The following is a 22,831-nucleotide window of genomic DNA, read 5'->3' as shown; positions in this document are numbered from 1 at the left end:
TTTGTATAAACTCTGATTTAGATGACAATAGATTGGATGTTTATTGCAACAATCATGAGTGGGTAGTTCTCTTCTCTAGTTTCTAATCCCGAAAGGTGGATGCAAGGTTTCGATTACTCAAGGTATGCTCAAAGGGTCGTAGTTTCGATCCTTCTCTTTTAATTTCGTGATAGTTGTGTGATTGGATATATGAGAATGACATATTTGATTGTATTCTTGGATTGTCTAGTCTAGGGATTGCATCTAATGTGTTAGATTGAGAATTGTTAAACCCATTGCATGATTTCCTTAATTAATTGAGTTTTCCATTGCATAGCTATTAATTATGTGTATTGATGATGGGGTTTTGGGTTAATTTAGGAATGTGCATGGGAGAGTTATGGTTAATTGATCTTTGAGTGTGAAACTAGGGTGTTAGCCAAGCCGAGCCCCAAGGGGGAACATTAATCCATAATATTAGGTGCTTATCCCTTTGCGTTCATCGTAGATTAAGAGACCCATGGCCTACATGTATGAATTGAAGTCTTATATCCCAATTCTCTTTGCATATGCATGATTGATAGTATCACACAATGCATTGTGTATGGTTGTGTGTGTTTGCAATGATTCCTTGAGTATGAGAACCGAGTAACCACCGGGACGGATTAGAGACTAGGTTTTTAATTAATTGTTTTAAATCCAATTTGTGCTTACTTTGATTACAAAATCGCTCATGCTACAGAGTCATTCGGCCCATTTCTTTTACTTGCTTTTATTTGATATTCATTGTGTTTATTAGTGTTAGCTAGTCATTTGCATATCATTCACTTCAAATTTGCATTGCTTCCTCGTGGATCGATACCGGACTCACCGGTTTATTACTTGACGATACCCTACACTTGGGGTAAGTACACACACACACTTTGGTGTCGGTCACTCCGCATGATCCATATGAAATTGTGTTCTTCCATCTCATTAGTTGGGATAGTTGGGACAAAAAATACTAGGATTCGTACGTAAGAGACTATTGTATTCAAAAATTACATCATTGGGGAGAACCAACCTGTAAATGGCTTGATACTTGTTCTTTCTTTAGTCCTGGGACATTCATAAGCTCTAGAATTTTCTTTGGATGAGCATCTGTATAGGAGACATACCAAGATAAGAGCAACTTCCATTAAAATCCTGAGGAAGGAAAGAAGTACATATAGAAACAGTTACCATCAATGCCCAGTACTCTGACAGCTTGCAAGAATTTGTCTTGTAGCTCATTTTTCCAAACTAGTACCTTCTTCTTCTTCTTCATCACAACGCCTGAATCATTTTCTTCTACATTCTCCTTATCCATGTATTCCTTCTCCTTTCTTTTGCCCAGTAGAGAACCGTGCTTTCCTGTTCTCATGACACATTTATTTATATCATCACCTGATGCATCATCAAGCAATGACTCCCCATGAAAGCTGCTGCTGACTTCTTTTACTGTTATCTTCTTTTCTCTCTTACTCATATATGCAAACTGCCAGATGTTTTTCACATCATTCATGGCAAGTGGCTTGACTAGATAAAATGCTGCTTCTTTAAAGAAACCTCCTAGTATAGCATTGTTACCATTGTCAGCTGACATAACTGCAATACAACAAAAAAGACCAACCAAAGTCAAATGCTTTAGAGGGATTCAAGCAAAAAGTATTCCGACTGTTAAGTTGTATCTGCGTCCTAAAGGATGGCAACACATTCACATTATCATGGAAAACGAATTTTCATGGCCAAAGTATATATTCATGGTTTAAGACATACTATAAAAGTATACCTTGATTTTTGCGAAATATTGAAAGTATTTTGAGAAGGAGATACCAGAGATTCAGAGAATTCTTCGTGTTTTTCGTTCATGTTCCAAGTGTATGTGACAATGGTGCCTATTTGGGGTTGTAACTTGCATTGGAGAGTTACAACTCCCCATTGGTTCAAATCCCAACTGCCATGAACCCCTCCTTGGAGTGGTTTGACCCCTCTTGGGTGCCCACTCCAAGTGCACCATGACTAGCCATGCCAATACGTCCAATGGACCAACTCAACAATTGGGATTATTGGGATACTAATTACTAGATCTTTATCATTTTCGAGACATTTAAGTGCATGAAGAGCCTTTGACAAAGAAATGATGCTAAAACGTCTGAGAAAGGAAAACTTACTGACAATTGGCAAATTGGAGATTTGTCCAAGCGTCTCAAGAAGATGATACTTGTCCATGTCAGGCAATTGAGTCTCGGTGAGAATAAGGTCAAGCTCATTTTCCTTTGCCCGCACAATGCTCAAAGCGTCAGCAGCTCGTCTAGCAGTTATGACTGCAACCAAAAACAGTATAAGAAGTTTTCAATCACGATTATAACATAACATGTGGGCATTGATCAAAATTAGTTCAGTTCTTCAAAAGACAGAAAAAGAAAAAGAAAAGGCAATCTCCATTTAGGGCCTCTGAAAAATATTAACTTTGTGATACTAATTACTGTATTCTTTATCAACAAGAGGTGGTCGGTTGGTAATCGGTTGAGTTAGGCATATGTATGCTCAAATTTCGATTTCAATGTGAAATATATTTCTCAGTAGTAGTTCAAAAAAAATTATTGTATCATATCTTTTCCAAATATGAAATAGGGAAGAAAGATCTAAGCGCAGCCACACACCTCTCCATATTATTATTGAATATAAAATTCAAAGAACAGTTATGACTCTCAGTCCCCTTTCAAAGATGCAGAATTGACCTATGATTGTCGATTATACCCTTACCCAAAGTAGCCCAAGTTAGGGTTTTAGACACCAAGTCGACCCAGTGCACCCCAATTTTTTACACCTAACTCATTATACTTGTAACCCAGCTTAAAATCTAACCAAAAATTAGTCAAAAAAAATTATAACTAGTTCTCTCCTTCCTCTCCTCTCCCTTAGGCCTCAACACTTATGCACATGATACATGCGTACCGTCTCACTTTGCAGGAATTTTTTTTGACAGTAGATCACCACTTTACCGTGCCACTTCAAGCATCAAAATGGTTAGGAGTGGCCTGATTACATGCAATACCTTCTTATATTGTGATTTTATTCTTCATTTCTATTTCTCTTTTGTTTCTTGATATTTCTAAAGGAGGGTCTTGATATTTATCAAACAAGTGGTATGGGAGCTAAGGTTCCTCGAAGCAGAAATGTCAGGCGATCAATACGACATTGAGAAATTTGATGGGAGAATCAATTTTTCATGTCGCAAGTACAAGTCAAATATGTGTTTATTCAATCCGCGTTACACAAAGCATTGAAGGGGAAACTAGCCCATGCTTTCAATATTGATGCTGGAGAATCTGACGTGAAAAATTCTGGTAAGGCCGGAATGAGCTATATATAGAGCTTGGGAAGATCTTAATCTAAGAGCAGCAAGTACAATTTGGCTTTGTTTAGTCAAAAATACTATTGCATATGTGCATGGACTATCTACGGCCAAGGAATTTTAGGAAAAACTTGAAGAATTTTATCAGTTAAAAGGTATATCAAGTTGTTTATACTTGAAGGAGCGATTTCATACATATATTGCACATGAATGAAGGTACTACAATCTCAGATCATTTGAGTATTCTCAATGGGATCATTTCGAATTTGGAGGCTATCGGAGTCAAGATAAATGAAGGCTATTGGAGTCGAGATAAATGATGAAGATATAACTTTAAGGCTTATCTAGTCTCTTCCATCTTCTTACGAAACACATGAAACCTATATTGATTCATGGGGAGGAGAAAATAATTTTTTCAAAAGTTACCAACAAAATTTTTTCTAAAGGAAAAAGGCTGAGAGGTGTGGATAATTTGGGCACCTCAAAAGAAATTATCTTAAAGGTGAAGCTGATTCAACAAGTAGCTCCAAGTCAAATACCAATGGTGATGCTAATAGTGTGCCTCTTTGGGGAGACTATGTTGACAATGTTGTTCGAGAGGCGTGTACATCCTCATGGCATGCCGTTAGTCTTCAAAGTTGTCATAAAAGGAGATGTATTACTGCTAGAAGTCCATAAATTTACACACGATCATTAGTTTGACATTGATACAAGTGGTGTGGTAGAAGTGTATGTCGATGGCTGATGAATACCCTGGAAAGTCAAACACAGGTTGTAACATAACTTTTTCAACAAGTTATTCAACATGAGCCGAAGTGAAATTATTAGAATGGTTAATTCTAAGTGTGTATAATCTTTAAGTCTTTATGGTGGGATATGATAATTCTTTGTGCTGATAATTATGGCTTTTGGGGAATAAAGTGTTGATAGCAAAAGCTATGAAGTTTTTGATCAATGTGGAGATTGTTAGTGTCGATAAAAATAAGATATGAAAAGCATGGGCAGTTGTTGCGAGCATCAGTCAAAAGTTTGTATGAAATGCATGATCAAGATTTGACAAGATGTGTAGCCATTTCCTGAGTAGTAAAAACCAATGTAAATACTATTGCTATTTCGGCTAAGGAACTCTATAAATAGAGATATCATTTTTTATTCAAGACATAGAACTCACAAAAAAGTCAGAGAGAAAAGTTTGAGATAAAGTGAGCAAAAGAGTTACACGTGGGTGTAATTGAGAGTGTGGTTGTAATAATTTTTGTCTTTGACAATATCGTAGTTTTTTTTTCGATTTTTGAAATTTTTCACGTAATTTTTTTTTGTTATAATTGTGTTTTTTTTTTATTATTCAGAAAAGAGGTTCTTGATATTTTCCCAACAGAATGTAGGGATGAGATCAGAACCCCCAACCCCAGAATTTTTTTAAATACTACTACATATATATGTATATCTTTTTCATACACTATAATTTATGTGTATTTTTTTGTGCGTATATTAGTATATATATGTTTGTATATTTGGACTATTATGTTTGAAAATTTTCCATTTACTTTTTACCTAATAATAATGAACAATACCTAACAATAGTAACCTTAAAATTATACATTCTATTATTGTTTTTTTTAAATACCACTGAGAAATACATTCAATTAATTTTAATAAACAACAACACATAACAATAATTATGTGTTCTAATTATACATTTATATATTATTTCATCTCACATGATTTTCAATAAGTTTTCGTCAATTTTAATATGTATTTATGTTAATATTTTGGGTTATTTTATGAGACCAAGCATCAAAATAAATATTCATCGATAATATCATTCAATAATTTTTACTATTGTGAAAAAAAACCCTAAAACAATTTCTGTGGCGCCGCCCCTGAATTTCCGAAAAACTTTTTCGAACAAATCAAAATGTATTAACCCATCCAATTATCACTTCCTGGCTCCGTCCCTAGATGAGATGAAAATTTTTTACATGGCAATCATTACATGCAAAAGCAGCCACAAATCAATAGAGAGTTTTATCGCAAACAGACATATGGGTTTTGCAAATGTAAATTGACATAATTAACATATGAAGCATCCAAATCCAATTATCAACAGAAGTGAAAATAGATTAAGAGAATGGCAGATCGTCAAATATACATACCCTTGTATCCAAATGCACGAAGAATTTTCGATAAAATTGCAAGACATGTAAAATTACTTTCCACGAGCAAAACTCTTACACCTACAGGTGAGGAGGCATCATCTTCTTCGGTAATTTCAACAGAGATGGGCTCCTCACGTTTCATGTTTCAGAAAGAAAAATATTGTTAAAAGTTTTTTTGGCTCACTCAGGTTTACTGTAGAGTCAAAACTTGAGGAATATATATATATATATATATATATATATATATATATATATATATATATATATACACTAAAATGAGATGCTAATATAGTATGTAACTAATACACCATAATTGTGACTTGGTCAACGCCATGACTAGAAGTCTAGATCTGTGCACCAGGGTAATAGTGGTAAATAATTACTAAAAATTAAATTCCAAACAAAATACGAAGATTCTAAGTATCTCGGTATTTTTGTCTCAGTTATTTGAAAGGTTGAGATTGACGCATATAATCCATATAAAATCATGCACCCCACATGATTCATATGAACGAGAATGGTTTACGTCCACTCAACATTTAAAATAGTTATGACAAATAACACTAATTATATTTACTTTCAGTCTCTGAATAAGTTAATACACTCTTTTCCCGTGTGAAAAGTCAACAGCATGGTTTGAATGCCGCCATAAATATACGTATCAGTCAACGAAGAGGACCAGTCAAAGGATAAACAATTTCCAACTCAAGAAAAATTGTAAAACTTTTAGACAAGTTTTTATTTTTTTCAGATTTTTTGGACAACAAATGTCATTTTTTTTAGTCATTGTAATTATAAGGATATATCTGAAGGAATATGTAAGAGTTTGTCCCTCCCTTGGCCTAGTAGATATTATCCGTTTTGGATTAACCTATACCGACTCGTAGATATTTGTTCTCTTGAATCATTTGGCTTAGAAAATGCGTCTATTAGTTTAAGAGGCTTGGCATATTATATTATGTATTTCAATTTCTCCTTTAGTGATGTGAGATTTAGGGTACTAGACTCTCTCGTCACTCGATAACTTGCCGAACACCGAATAGATTGCCTACTTATAATGAACTAGCTAGAAAATTACTTTCATCATAATGCCTGAAATTCACTGACAAATGTATTTGGTAGAGTTAAGGATGTTCTGATTGCTTTTCCCAAACTTAAAAAAAATTGAAACAAAATACATAAAAACTATGCTGATGCAACACATAATTGTACCATGTTCTTCCACAGCTAACTGCCTTTGCAAGAACCCTACCTATACACAAGAAAAATAATAACAATTGACTATGTCATTATGAGATTAACTTAATATATACTTTGTAATGTGTCTCTCCTATATTAATATTCTTAACTTATTTTCTAGATATACACTTTGATTATTTTATAATTATTTCCGTCTCTACCATTATGTAACTTCCTATAGTATTATCTCTTAATCCTAATTGCTTTTTTAACATACTCATTCCACCATCATGTTTCTTTGTCTTAGGTATAGGACCTTTCGACTTACCAAATATCTCTTTTGCTACATATTTGATATAAGACGACATCTCTCCTCGTATAAGGTTTGCTTCCCCAACAAAATATCAATTCGCATTATTAAGTAATTTCTCCCTGAAAGCTATATACTTATCCCGTTTTAGATTCCACCACCTAGTTTTATGCTTTCGCACTACTCTACTTTTTGTAGGTCATTTCTTAAAGCTTATGTGCACCACTACATTTTATGTTTTGTGCTTAGACTCTTTCTCGGAATCACTTTATAGTCCTTAAAGAGTCTTACATCTCTCTTTCGCATGATTATATCTTTTTAAACTAGATCTTCATATGACACAACAAACTCTAAAATAGTTTCTCCAGTCTCATTTTTATTATCAAACTCATACGTCATACCCTCCATGTACACTATCAAGGTTTCCACTATCTCTCCCTACATGTCTATTTAAGTATCCTCCCAAAAATATTTTCTCTCTTCTTGGTATGTCCTGAACAATCTCATCGAGATTATCCTGAAATTATTTTTTGGTATTTTCATTTAATCCAATTTACATGGTGTACGCACTTATGATATTAATTGGCTAAAATATAACAGTTGATCACTCAATTATACCCCGAGTTTCACTTTCGTCCTTAAACTTTTTTTGTTCTTAACTTCGTCCTTCAATTATTGAAAGGTATTTATTTTGTCCTTCAAGTGAGAGAGTGGCCAAAAAAATCCAACATGACATCTATTTTGCATATTGGAGTAATCCTAGTTGGTAAACTTCGACAAATGTGAACAATATTATCCATAAATTATTAATGTCTAGCACTTTTAGTGCTTAAACTATACAACAAAATAGTTTCAGGGTTTTGAATAATCAAGTATTTTGGGGAGTTTGTGAGATGACAGGTGTAAAATGTAAGCCAAGTAGGATAACGTGTAAAAATTACACCAACTGGAATGCCACATATAATTTTTCTAATGTCGAAATCATTTAAGGGACGAACAGGGTACCTTTGAATAGTTGAGGAACGATTTTAAGAGCAAAAAAAAGTTTAAGGACAAAAATGAAATCAATTGTATAGTTGAGGGACCAAATGTATATTTTGTCCAATATTAATTATCTCATTCTTTATCATCAATTTAGATGCTATTGCCTTTTATTTTTATCACTAGAACATTTTCTTTTAGTTGATTATCTATTACTATAGCTACATCATTTCTATTACCATCCATTCTAGTGCACCATCATTTATAACTTATCTTTTTATTTCTTTAGATTCTTCTCTAGACACATTATATTAACCCTACTTTTAATCATGGTGTCAACTAGTTCAGTTCCCTATATTCTAAATGTCTATCATAATCCTATAATCATGAACTAACTAGCTTTTTATCTTCACCTATTCATATCGGGGGAACACTTGCCTATGTTTCACTGCATCCATGCATCAATGCATCATGTTGCTGTTGGAATATGCTCGTGCCAGCCTCACCCATTTCTTGATGAACCCGAGTTTTGAAGCAACACGTCACAAATAGGGAATGTCCCAACGAATTTCTCATTTTAACACTTCTCATTTTAACACGTATTCATAGGTTTGATAAAATTTTACATTGATTTATTCAAGTGTGATTCATAACCCTCCTCTTTTATTCAAGTTTGCGATCAACTGCAAGCCCAAGCAGAGTCAAATGGCTTAGAAACCTAAGTTTCATTTTGGATGGGTGACTTACTAAAAGAAGTTACAACCCAAACATCAAAAAGAATATCATCATCAATTATAATCAGCCATGGTAGACACAATTATCAACATAAATTTTTGGTGGGTTTATCGCACCTCCTCTGGGAGTTTCCAGCATATGAACAAGCCAAGGCAAAAAAAAAAACAAAAACAAAAACAAAACCCAGTACTTTTGAAATGCTAAACCCTAATTTCCCCCGCAACATTTTAAAAAAAAAATCCCAATCCTTGTGAAATACTAAACCCTAATCTCCAAAAATTCCCAATTTGATGAAACCCTAATACAAACTACTGCAAGAAATTCAAAAGAAAAACCCAAAAATGTAAACCCTAATTTACGAAAATTCACAATTTAATGAAACCCTAATTTAAACAATTGCAACAAATCCTAATCCATGCCAAAAGAACAAAAAGAAAAGAAAAAGAAATCAAAGTTAAACTAATGTGCATATGCACTAACAAACCCAAAAAAAAAAGAAAAAAGTGAAACAAAGAGTACATGTAACTAACAAATAATAGTTAATATAATGTGCGTATTCATTGACAAACCTAAAAAATAAAAGTGAGAGACAACCACATACATATATAACTCCACAAATTTGTATCAGTTATTGACAACACAATATAAAAATTAAAAGCAAATATATATAGTAAATTATCAACCAATGGTGAATGCAACCAAATGAGTCCTTCCATGCATACAAAAAAACCACAGATGATATAATTTTTAAGACCTGAATTGGTGAAAAAGAAACAACAGCAGATAATACAATTTTTAAGACCTGAATTGGTGACTTCACTACCAATATGCGGATTCACCATTTACGAGTAAAGTCTTATTTTGGTCCCCCTGGAAGATGAGCCTCTTTTCTACTCAATCACTATTGTTTCAAATTTCTCAAAAATGGTCACTCCGACACCAGAGTAATACATGACACCAGATTGATGACGTGGCATTTTTATTATTTATTGTGCATTTTTTACAATCATCCCCTGTTTTAAAGATCCCATCTCATATGCACAATAAATAATAAAAAATGTCACGTCATCACTCTGGTGTTACATGGATTACTCCGGTGTCGGAGTGACCTTGAAAATTTTTCCATCTGTGAGTGACCATTTTGAGTTGAAAAGAGGCTTCTCATTTAGTGAGCAAAATAAGACTTTACTCCACCCTTTACTAGAGATTAATTAAATCCCCATCAAGTGAAAATAAGGAAGACTCGTTCACTAGCCCTAGCAACTCATCAACTTCCCTTCTATGACCCTTGAATTCCTCTTGTTCCTGTGGTTGTGGTGGCAGCACTGATGATGATTGTTGCGAGAGAAATTGTCCCTGTTGATTGTTAAACAATGTCGGGCGATCGGTAGCACTTGAGAAACTGCCCACGTTACATAGTGGCATTGATCCCTTGAGAAATTCTTCAGAAATATAATTTCCCATTTGGTCAAAGCCAGATGACTCCCCTGTAGCAGCAATCTCAAATTCAAACTGATGGGGACGAGAAATATGTGGTTGACGGTTTTGTAGAGTTGACTGTCCATAAATAAAATTTGACACCCAATTAGGGTTTGGGCCCACACGGTTGGAGAGACAGATGGAACCATGAGAAGGTATAGACATTGGAGCTTTGATATTCTCCTGAAAATAACTTCTGAATTCTGGTTGATATGTTGGTGTCCTGCATTGTGGCTTAAATAATTTTAAGAATCCACCTTGAAGATTGCTTGTTGATAAAGGATAACGCGATGAACTTGATTCAGCAGAATCAACCCTCATGGTGTTTTGTTTAGCATGATGCCATTTTTTCAATGAGAGCCGATATTTCTGCAAAACATTTGTGTAAAAACTCCTTAGGTCAGAAATTGCACATGATCTTCCAAAACATTCGAAACTCAATAACTTAACACATCAAACTTCCAAAACTTAAATAGCATTTTAAATTGGTATTTTTGGTTCAAATCTTGCTCACGTTGAGGATACCTATCACTTAAAGAACGACAACTTATTCAAAAATCACGCCATTAGGGAGAACAAACCTGTAAATGGCTTGATACTTGTTCTTTCTTTAGTCCTTGGACATTCATAAGCTCCACAATTTTCTTTGGATGAGCATCTGTAGAGGAGACAGATCAAAATAAGAACAACTCCCATTAAAACCAAGAGTAAGGAAAGCAGCACTATATTAGAGTATGAATACACTTTTGATGAATTATCCTTGTAACACTTACAATCAACACCTAGTACTTTGACAGCTTGCAAGAATTTTTCATGTAGCTCATGTGTCCAAACTAACTTCCTCTTCTTCTTCTCAAAACCCGAATCATCTTCTACATCCTCTTTATTCATCTCTTCAGGCTCTTTTCGTTTGCCCAATAGAGAATCCTGATTTTCTGTATTCCTGACACATTCAAGATCGTCACCTGATTCATCGTCATACTTGAAGCTGCCAACTTCTTTTACCATCATCTTCTTTTCTCTTTTACTCATATATGCAAACTGCCAGATGTTTTTTACATCTTTCATCACAAGTGGTTTCACAAGATAAAAGGCTGCCCCTTTCAAGAAGCCTCCTAATATGGCATTGTTACCACTATCAGCTGACATAACTGGGATACAATTAAAAAAAAAACAAAAGTAAATATTTTTAAAGAAAGACTTTTTAAGTGAATAAAGAGCCTTTTTGTAGAGAAATATAACTGATGCTGACATGTTGAGAAGGGGATACTTACTGACAATTGGCAAATTGGAGATCTGTTCAATTGTCTCAAGAAACTTATACTTATCCATATCAGGCAATTTACTCTCAGTGAGAATGAGGTCGAGCTCATTTTCCTTTGCTCGCACGATGCACAAAGCATCAGCAGCTCGTTTGGCAGTTATTACTGCAAGTAAAGGCAGTACAGGAAATTTCTAATCAAGAACTATCACTGGTTATACTTCAGAAAAAAAAACAAAAAAAAACCAAAAGAATGAGGAGAGGCTGTGCCATATAGGGTATGTATAATTCTCTCAATTTAATTATTCTATCCTGTTCAAGTGTATTATAGAAAACTCCTGCATGTTCATAACAATTCAAAACTGCTCCGATCTTGAGATCCGCATCAACCACATCAACAAAATGATGCAAATATTAAAATAGACCCTTGAAGTTCAATGTCAAGAATCTTTCAGCTAGTGCTTCAATTTACATCCCTTTCCCGAATAAGGAACAGAGAATAAAGATCTAAGAACAGCCACATACCTCCCCAGAAGTAATCATTGAATTTAAAAATCTAAAAATAGCCAAGACTCAAAAGATTCTGATACCAGTCAGCAAAGCATAATCGAATTTCATCTTCAACAGCATAAAAATAATACCAAGAATTGACCTAGGATTACATGCAAATCTTTCCTTCACTATGCAAAAGAATTTGACAGACAAATTTAGGGATGTGATGTGACATTCATTTATTTACATGACAGTCATGAAATGCTAAAGCAAATTTGTGAAGCAATTGTAAATCAATACAGCTAATATCACGAACGAACAAACAGAAGTTGCAAGTGTACATTTGCATAACATATGAAGCATCCAATGGAAGTGAGAATGCCTTATGCGTATGCTAGGTCTTCACGATACATACCCTTATATCCCAGTGTGTGAAGCATTTCTGACGTAATTGCGAGACATGTAAAATCACCATCCACAAGCAAAACCCTTACACCCACGGGTGATGGGGCGTCATCGTCAGTATTTTCATCAGGAAAGGGCTCCTCATATTTCATGTTGGTGAATACTGAGTTTTGGCTCACTCAGTTTTCATTCAGTGTCCACACTCCTGTATCATTGACGAATTTAATACGCCCGTAACCGTTTTCACACGTGGAAAGTCAACAGCATATTTGTATATTACTTACCCCAAAAATATTGTCATAAATGCACATATTAGTCAAGGGAGAGGCCAAGTCAACAAATAAACACTTTCTATATCATGAAGATTGTAAATATTTTATATGGCATATGCATGAATACCTTATATAAAATACCTTTTTGAGATTTGACTCACGTTGTCAAATTTTTGACAATGAATCTCATCCTTTTAAAGTATTGTAACAATGAGGATCTTTCTAAATGAGGACAGTCATATGAAGTAAGACCACGCACACCAAAATTCATTTCTTGAGTATGTCACGATTTTCTTTAAATATTGAAGATTTGCAAACATCTCACATTGAGTAAGACCTCGCTAATGCCACACTTTGTCAGCATGAAGGATAATCATGACCAATGAATCTAAAGTTCATAATGACATCATTGCGTCTTACTATGATGTTATTAGATGCAGAAAATATGTACGAGCATATGTAAATGCAGTTCCATCTATATACTATCAAAGAAGTCACAGTCATGTCAACTCAAAATCAGCTCAACATTTGAATGCCAGTTCATAGCCATCTTTTAATGCATAAAACCTGGCAGTAGATGCAATGATTTATGAACAATGTGATGCTACGCAACAAACAGAAAATTAAATGCCGACTTCATAATAGATTTTTGAACCCAAAGAAATTCCTACGCTTGAAGAATGGAATGTACCATATATTGTTATATTTAATTATGTGATATCCAGGAGATTGCATGCAACTAAGACCATAGAACAGATGGTATCGCATATTAAAAAATGTTAAACAAGCGTTGGGAGCGAACCTTTTCGAACCCAACAGTGTTGAACACTCATGAACAGTCTTGCAAAGCATAGCCTTACTGATTTTGTGTGAAACTTTTATTTCTCATTTGGCGTCCAGTCGTATGTTCAAATCAAAGCTTTACCTGGTCTCACATGAAGTTTTTTTATGTACCATAATATGAATTCACTGAATACTAAGTCAAACACTCTTAGGTTTAGGTGACATAGTAGACTCTTACATTTGTGAGTTTGAACTCTTCCTTCTTTTTTTGATTCTTTAATCTCCTGTCAATTTAAACAAGAAAACCTAAACACTGCAACACTCCACAACCTACTCCATTCACTTTAGTCCATTTCACACTAAGAGCTGGAAAGAGACCCCCGGCAATGGAATACAACTTAGTAACCTGAGCAAGCATTACTTGTGTTAACAGATTTTTTTCCTCTGCGAGCATTGCATCTTTATAATTTAAAAACCAGATGAAAATCTTCTTATCCCAAACAAAGTGTTTCATAAGCTCTCATAGGTGTACCTCAGTTGGTTGAGTGGCAAGGTGTGTAACTCTACCAGAGGTAGAGGTCACAAGTTCTACTCCCACCAGGTGCTCCCTAGGCGGTATATTCTCACAAGGGCTACCACGAAAACGGTAGGTAAGCCCAGTCAGGCCTGTTGCCAAAGTGGGATGATGACCCGAGGTTTGGATCTAGCCCAGCAGTCACAAATTGGCAAGTTGAGGTTCCCTCGGATGTCAAAAAAAAAGAAAAAAGCTCTCATAGAACTCCTTGGTAAAAATCATTTTTCCTTGGTGAATCAGTTGCAAGAATGACTAGTTCTGTAGTTTCCAGACCAAATCAGCACTATTTCATACATAATAAAAAATTTATGACAATATATTTATGAAAAACATGCGGCATATCGGCCTAAGACAGTTTTATTACACATCATGACACCAAATCAGTCATGTTCATGCATACAAGAACAACACAATATTCAAAATTAAGCATTGTTAATAAAACACAAACTATCAAAATTAACATGCAAACTCCAGTAGTCAATATGTAGAAACAGAGGCAATCTTTCAGAGTTGCTTTCAAGCCTCTCATGAAGAGTCATCAATCAACCAGAGATCATTTAAATTCTCAGCAAAAATAGGAAGATTTCATTGCATTCTCAAAAAACTCATCATTATCACCTCTTTTACCAACAAACTCCTCTTGCTCCTGTCATGCTGGTGGAAGCACTGATGATAGCTGCGGCATCAGAAAGTGTTCCTAATGTTGTCCTCATATCGTATCGTTGAACAATTTTGGGTGATAGGTCACACTAAAGCCGGAATCTCCCACATTAGACAGTCTTTGTTCCTTTGAGAGCTACTTCAAAAACATGATTTTTCATCTCATTAGAGTGAGGTAACTCCCCAGTAACGAAATTTCCAAATTAAATTGGCTAGAATCAGGATGGGAAAAATCAGGAAAACTGTTCCATAGAGTGGACTGTCAATGCATAAAATTTGGCACCCCACTAGGACTTGTGTCCACACGATTGGTTGGATAGATGGAGCCAAGATAAGGCATATACATAGGGTTAATACCACTTTTGCACACCGAAATATAATCAGTGTTTCAATTTGCACACTGTTGTTTAAAAAGTTTCAATTTGGTGGCCCAATGATAAAACTGTTTCAACTTGGTCTCTCGGGCAGATTTTCTCACTCTGGGACAGTCAAACTGCACATGTGGCACTTTGACTATCCAAATATTGATTGCCACATGTTTAGTTTGACTGCCCCAAAGTGGAAAAATCTGCCCGAGAAACGATTTTATCATTAGATGACCAAATTGAAACATTTTAAACAACGGTGTACAAATTGAAACACTAACTATCTTTCGGTGTGCAAAAGTGGTATTAACCCCATATACATAGGACCGTTGAGATTTTCCTGAAAGTAACTTTTGAATTCTGGTTGATGCACTGTATTCATAGATGTGGGGTAATATTTCCTCAAGGTGGTTTGGGCAGACTCTTGTTCTTTTCTCAATACAATACAAAATTTCTGTAGATGCGTTGTGTTTGAGCACAGTTAAGAACGAGGATAAGTTTGAGTTCAGCAAAATACTTGAGGCCATCAAGGCAAACTTCAACGACAAGTACGATGAGTACAGAAAGAAGTGGGGAGGTGGCATTGTGGGCTCCAAATCACAAGCCAAGAGCAAGGCCAAAGGGAGACTTCTTGCCAAGGAAGCCACACAGAGGATGAGCTAGGTCTAGTTTCAGTCTTAGAGGGATGTTTTGTTCTGTTATTTCTGTTTTCTTGTTTTGTTACAACGTCTGATGTAGAATCAGCTTAAAAATTAACTCTCTCATTATCACCCTCCAGGTTTTCCATTCACTTTTTCAGGCCTGATGTTAGGCTCTTATATATTATTCTAAACTACAACATTTGTTTGCAAATTTGAAATTGAGACATGAGTTGACATAAAAAAAAAATACAAAATCCGTTGATCAGACACTGAAAAGGTCACTATTACAATAATTTCATTTTTAAAAACTTTTCAAAAAAATTTCAAAACTGGGTAATTTAACACATTGAAGTTGTTTGACCTGTTTTATGCTTTTCATCTCCATTTAAGTGCAAATGGTGTACACCATTGTCATTTGGTGACTTGGGTTTCAAGTATTATTAACTTCAAAAGAAAGCTTTACATGTTCTGGAGATACCTACCACTCAATGAATGACAAATAATTTAAAAATTACAAGTCTTTATGCAGAACGAACCTGTAAATGGCTGAAACCTTTTCTTTCTTCAGTCTTGGACATTCATATGCTCAAGAATGTTCTTTGGATGAGCATGTGTATAGACAAAAGAAGAAATTAGAAAAGCTTCCCCAAAACAAAGAAGACAAAGGCAACAAATTAGAGTCATGTACACTCTTGATAAATTTAAACCAAAACACTTACTTTGGATGCCCTGTTCTTCTAGAGCTTGCAGGAACTTCTCATGCAGCTCATCTGTCCAAATTATACTCGATTCACAACCTCCAAATTGTCTCTCAACCTTCTTTATCCATCTCTTCCTGCTCATTTCCTCTGTCACATAGCAAAACTTTTGCTGCAAAAACCTGCTTCTCCATTGTCACAACAGACTCTTGAGCCTCGGACTCACAATGTTGTGACCCCTCAGTGAAGCAGCATAGTTATTCCATAGGCATCATTCTTTCCGTTTTACTGATCCTAGATGTATACCCGCGCTCCGCACGTCGCGTATGAATAATGAATAATAAAACTCAAGGTGACGATTCTTATAACGTTAAGGAGATATTTTATTTTATAGTAATATATATGACATTATTGAGACTCTTGACCATGTACATGTAATGGAAATTGAAAACTATGATGAAAAAGGTCATGTGTAACCTCATGCCTTGATAGGGAAGCAATACCTAGAAGAATGTCTCTTTGGAAGTCCCTACGCCGCCGACCTCTCCTTCCCTGGCCATTTCGTGGTCGATTAGCCAATGAAGACATATTTATGAAGTAGTTCAATATCAATGTTATTGGTAGTGATTTGGAGTTTGAGCTTACATGTTGGCCAAACGTTGTGTTATATGATCAGAGACATGGTAAGGGTACAAAGCAATCACAATGCCATCTGATTAAAAGAACCCCAACCTACCCCTTTTAGAATGGCCAATTGAGACTAAGAACATGACATACTATTGTTAATTTGTGAGTAGGGTCACCAAAGGATTCTATTCCAATAAAGCGGAATGTAACTATGTATCAAGTATTTGTACTACAAAATGTAGCGGAAGTTAGAGGTTCTAAATATATTCCAATCGAGCAGTGTCTTGTAAAACCTATCATTTTACACTTAAAGCAAGTTCCGAGCAAGAAAATTAAAATTACATCTTATAAAGTAATAATTTAACAAATAACATTGAAGATGGTTTTTAATTTCCATGGCTCATGCTTTATCTTCCCCTGAAATCTCCATTGAAGAGCCGCAAAGAAGTTGGGCAAATTCTTCCTAGAAGCAAGAAGGTTAGTGTTCTTCATCATCAACCTTAAATTATGGGTGTTCAAAAATTGAACTCTATAACCAACATACTAAAGCAGATCTACTAAATTATACTAGGCAAATCAAGTTTTATTATCAATATATTTTGGTTTGGGGCAATTATATATCTTTGAATGAAAAACATAAAACAAAATAGAAATAAAAAGTGCCATGTTTGTATGTTCGATTTTGATCGGCTCAATTTTAATAGAGGAGGCATGATCAACTCAGAACTAAAGGGCCCATACCTCTCCAAGTATCATTGGGCTCACTTCAGGAGAGGTTATGAAATCACCGTCTGAAACCATGACTTCTGTCTCTCTTTGGATAAGCTTTGTTTTTCCCCACATAACACTCCAAATCTCCAATTTTGAATTTCTTGAATCAAGAATCATTATTATGATCATACGACTCAATAAGTGATATAAACCAGATGAAAGAAAAGATAAAAATCTAAAATAATACCTGCTCGGATGATCTGTCTGCTTAACTCAGATTGCCAGCAGTAAGATGCAAGGAGAAGTATCTAGTATCTACACTACGCAAGAGTCTCATTATTTTTTAAACAATTACCTCAAAAGATTGAAGTCCATTTGTCAACGATATCTGTTGTTGAAGAAGCTTTTCCCAAGCTACATAAGGCTCCAAGTCCCAACCTGAAGGTCCTGATCAGACTAAACTCGGAACCCAAGAGCAAATCTAAATACATTAGCATTTCGAAAAATAATTTTTTGATGGTTTCTTGAGGCCAGTTCATGTCTGATATAAAACAAAATCGAATGCAATAAAGAAAAAGTTAAAACTGAGCCTTTACTCATCAAACCGGTGGAAGTCCTCGACCTTGAAAGGAAATTGTTCTAGCCTGGCCACTCCACATTCTTCAACACTTGTGCTATAAAAGTGGACAAGCATAAGCCAGATAATTTTGGAAAAATTGCAAGCAAATGTCTTCGTTAGTTGTCAAAACTTGTAATTGGATTTGTGAGTGGTAAAAAAACTAATTAGAAATTTTATCCCACCCCGGAATTCTTGATAGTGCTTGGAGAATTCGGGTCACTCTCTAGTTCATCTCTCCAAAATAGTATAAACCAACAGGCAACAACATAATTCAATATAAAAAAATACCCTAAAACCAAACACAACACAATAACCATAAGGAACTGAAGCTGTTCAACATAATTCACCAGGTGATCGACAGTGACATTTTTTTTGAAAAACAAAATTGAGGAAATTAACAACCTTAAGAAGAAATCTAATAATACCTATCTAAAGCAGATCTCAGATGAAGAGCCTCTTCGAGAGAGGAAAATAGACAGCAAGCTATAGAGGAATATGAAATCATCGGCAGTCATTTCAACGTGCCTCTGTAGTAGCGCCTCCAAATAACCATACCTGATAAACAGATGCATGGACAGAGAAGAGATACAATAATAAAATCAGAGTCATAATCACCAGGAGAATTGCAAAAGACCATGGAAGATTTGACAAATCAGAGGCACACTCACCCAATAACAATGAATAAATTGAGAGCACAATTACATGGATCGCGAAGAATCCACGACCATCCATTATACCCCTGTTTTGAGAGTGGGGATCGGTTCTTCATGTAATCGATTACCTAATCACCGGAACTACCAAAGATCACAAATCTGAGACTAGATGTTGTTGGATTTGTGATGCTCTTGCTGGGTTGAACCACATAAGAGAAGAATTGATTGAAATGAAATAAGGGCTTAAATAAACTAAATCAATTGAAGGGGCGGCTGTTCTTTGCCCAAGAAAAACAATTGAAGGGGGGTCTTGCAAGAAACCCTAATGAACCGGGGGAGATGAATGTGTACAGTGGAGAGAAGAAGCATTCAATCACATTCGTCGAACCTAGGCTGATATCATCGTAAATGAATCGAGGAAAGTAAATGAATCGACGATCATGAACCTAGACGGACGAACTTGCCCTGGGTTGGGAAACGTCGTGAAGTTTCTTTGCGAACCGTCGTGGGTTTCTAACGCGGGGCCTTTCGAGTTTCGATGCCCAGGGATGGTTTATTGTTTTGTTAAACCAAGTGTAACGCTAATAAGAGCAATATTAGTTGATGACGTGGCAACATGAGAATTCAGATTTTACCATGCGAGGTCTCCGTCATTATGTATAGTATTGATATGCAAACTGACAGAGGTTCTTCACATCATTCATCATGAGTGGTTTCACAAGATAAAACACTGCCCCTTTATGGTATCTTCTTCGTATGCTTTTGCTATCATTCTCTGCTGGCATAACTGCAAGACAATAAGAGACAAACCCAAAGCAAATGCCTTTAAAAAGTCTTTTACGTTCATGAAGAACATTTTAGAAAGAAATGGTGGCTATAAAGGGCCAAAGAGAGGAGACTTACCTACTATTGGCAGATTGGACGTTTGTTCTAGTGTCTCAAAGAATACATATATTTCCACATTAGGTAAGAAAGTCTCCCACAGAATAAGATCAAGCTCATTTTCTGTCTCTCGCACAATGCGTCAGCAACGTTTAGAAGTTATAACTGCAAGTGAAAGCGGTGGCGGAATTTTTCAGTTATGCCTATAATCAATGGTAGTTAACTGATTAGTTGCTAAGACGACAAGAGAAAGACAATAACAGCAAAATAAATGCTCAGCATATTTGGTAGTAACAGTTAAAGTATTGTTAGACTAAACGGTACACAGTGTCCATGGGACATATTAATTTTCCAATGTTATTGGTCTATTATGCTAATCTGGAAAGAATGTTTTCTTGCAAGTGCACTGTGTGAATGTTGGAATGTTGATCACACCTGCTCCCATCCTGAGACCCATATAACGAAATGATGAAAATACTAACATAGAACTATGACGTAAAACGGTTGAGCTTTCATCTGGGGCTTTTCTCATAAACTTTTTCTAAATAAGAAAAACAGGAAATGTGGATGTAAGAACAGTCACAATTCTTTACAGAAGAAATAATTGAATTTCTAAATCTCAGAACAGTTACAATATCAGAATTGGGTTCCATCGTTTAGAGGATAAAAACACTAGTGACTAGTGAGCATTGAACTGCAATCACATGCAACCCTCTCATTCATTATGCATGTAACTTTGAAAGAAAACATAGAGCACAAAGATTTTACATTCATTTATTTACATCACTCATCACACACCAGAACAACTATGTGAACCATCAATAAACAGTGACAGAGTGAAGATTCCCAATGCAAGGGTGGGGGACAAGAAATTTGATCAAATGACAAACAATAAAAAAAAAACAAATATATACTAGCTACTTAGCTAGATAGTATATGATGATAATAATTCGTACAAAAAGATATTATGATTAGAGCAACCAATTACTAAACATAAATAAAAGGCCAAAATCTGAATTGATAGGTTTAAAGTTTCCAGGTTTAAGATGTTAGATAATTTCATTATAGGGCTGCATCTAACAATTGACTTGGAAAGCTAAAACCTATTTCAAATATATACCACAAATCAAGGATAACTTTTTTCTATATCAGTGGTTGACAATCAGTGACAAAAAAATTCCTATAATTACTAGATATAAAAATATTCCAGTGGGGCAATTGCCCACTCTACGCCTCCACTGACTTTCACCTATGTCTCTAAATCGATGCTGTTAATATCACAAACAGGATCAACAGTAATTGCAAAAAAACTATTGATAGTTTCACTAACATATTAAGCATCCGAAAGAAGTGAAGACACAAAAAGAAAATACATACCTGTATATTCAAGTCTGCAAAGCATATCTGAGACAATTGTAAGACGTTCAGTATCAGAATCCACTACCAAGACGCTAACAGTAGTAGATGATCGAGCATCATTTGCAGTAAGATCAACCACAATGGACCCCTCACTGTTCACATATTTATACACCCTTGGGATGCCAAAATGGTATGTATAAAATGCATGCATATTGAAACTTTTTGAATGCACGCATATAGAAACTTACCAATGAAAATATTCACTACATGCACACTACATTTGCAGTTTGGACAATAATGTAAGCATATAAAAGCCAAAATGGGGATCTCATTGTTAACCAACAGGACAGAACCAGAAACAATTTCTAAAAATCAAAATGATAAACAAAATAACTTGTTAGAAAGTTCAACAATTCTGGCGCCCGCACTTCTCGGTATCTCCAAAGAAAATTATACACTTTCAATGATTTCTTCCGTTTGAAAGCGAATACCATGGTTTGGATGTTAGGTATCCCAATAAAGACTACCATATAAAAATGTATTAGTAAAAGAAAAGTACAAGTCAATTGGATAGTGAGTTTCCATATGAAGAAGATCGTAAAATCCTGTCATATGGAATGTATATAAACTCCTTCAATAAGAAGAGCATAAGTCAATGGATAATGAGTTTCCCTATGAAGAAGATTGTAAAATCTGTCATATGGAATGTGTATAAATTCCTTCAATAAGGTGCCTTTCTAAGATTTTGCTCAACTTCCTTAAAAACATGGGACAGTGAACATCTTAGTTTTTAACCTACATAACACTGATGGTATTTTCATCATCATCATCCGAGCCTTTATCCCAAAAGTTTGGAGTCGGCTACATGAGTCTATGAGAACATCACCGGGAATCCATCACATGTATTTGTGACGGTATTTTCAAAGGAAAAAAAATATAAATATATATATACACACACCTACTGCTAGAGGTCCTTACTTTAAAAAGAACTTTAAACCTTCTTTGAATGGCAATTGGTGTAATTTTAAAGCAGCATGACAGCGTCTAAAGTCTTTGCGCCAAAAAATCATCAAGCAATGCCACAAAATACAATCATAAATGTGATCCAACTTGTAGGAACACAAGATATCCATAATTAAACAAAACATCTCAGTAGAATAATTGCAAGTAACTAACTAGAAATTTGACTGAACTGCGTATAAAAGATGCACATAAAATGCACTCATCAATCCGAATAATTGAACAAACATAGAGATGAGAATGTTTGTGTTGTTTTTTCCAAAAGTCAAGTCTTGTATCCTCGACAAAAACGAAGCCAGAACCAACAAATTCTATGCAGATAAAACAGATACAACCCCTGGATCTAGGACCTTAGATGCAAAAGTTCAAGATTATCTCATCATTATATTACGTCATCATTAAATAAATATAATAGTGACTCATAATTATAGATTAACTTACAACACAGAATCTCCACAACTTGTTTGCTTTCTGCAATCTGCAGATTCTTTGTGACGTCGTATGGTCATTTCACTGGCAGTGAGATTTCGCGGCAGTGTAGCATATTTAACTTAATAGGCAAGTACAAAAGCAGGAAATTAACTTCAAGCACTAAGTAAATACTTCAC

General features: G+C 35.1%; 1 protein-coding gene across 3 annotated transcripts; it reads right to left on the bottom strand.

Annotated features, from left to right (window-relative positions):
• Window positions 1-9,359: 9,359 nt before the first annotated feature.
• LOC119982502 (two-component response regulator ARR14-like) lies at window positions 9,360-22,560 on the bottom strand. Of its 3 annotated transcripts, XM_038825927.1 has the most exons (13): window positions 21,222-22,560; window positions 19,866-20,009; window positions 19,598-19,749; window positions 18,978-19,090; window positions 17,721-18,864; window positions 16,374-16,904; window positions 16,191-16,251; window positions 14,607-14,784; window positions 12,370-12,564; window positions 11,476-11,628; window positions 10,975-11,352; window positions 10,783-10,859; window positions 9,361-10,570 (listed from the first exon to the last, which is right to left on the bottom strand). In XM_038825927.1, the coding sequence occupies exons 9-13, from the start codon at window positions 12,509-12,511 to the stop codon at window positions 9,923-9,925; spliced, it is 1,398 nt and encodes a 465-aa protein (XP_038681855.1). In that variant the 5' UTR covers window positions 12,512-12,564; window positions 14,607-14,784; window positions 16,191-16,251; window positions 16,374-16,904; window positions 17,721-18,864; window positions 18,978-19,090; window positions 19,598-19,749; window positions 19,866-20,009; window positions 21,222-22,560; the 3' UTR covers window positions 9,361-9,922. The 3 variants fall into 3 exon arrangements, with proteins under 3 accessions (XP_038681856.1, XP_038681855.1, XP_038681854.1); XM_038825926.1 differs by lacking the exons at window positions 19,598-19,749; window positions 19,866-20,009; window positions 21,222-22,560 and having other exon boundaries at window positions 18,978-19,560; XM_038825928.1 differs by lacking the exons at window positions 14,607-14,784; window positions 19,598-19,749; window positions 19,866-20,009; window positions 21,222-22,560 and having other exon boundaries at window positions 9,360-10,570; window positions 18,978-19,561.
• Between the last annotated feature and the right edge of the window lie 271 nt (window positions 22,561-22,831).

Source organism: Tripterygium wilfordii, chromosome 17, assembly GCF_013401445.1.
Source record: "Tripterygium wilfordii isolate XIE 37 chromosome 17, ASM1340144v1, whole genome shotgun sequence".
Taxonomy (NCBI): domain Eukaryota; kingdom Viridiplantae; phylum Streptophyta; class Magnoliopsida; order Celastrales; family Celastraceae; genus Tripterygium; species Tripterygium wilfordii.
The sequence above is the reverse complement of the archived record's forward strand: the minus strand, read 5'-3'. Positions and strand labels throughout refer to the sequence as shown.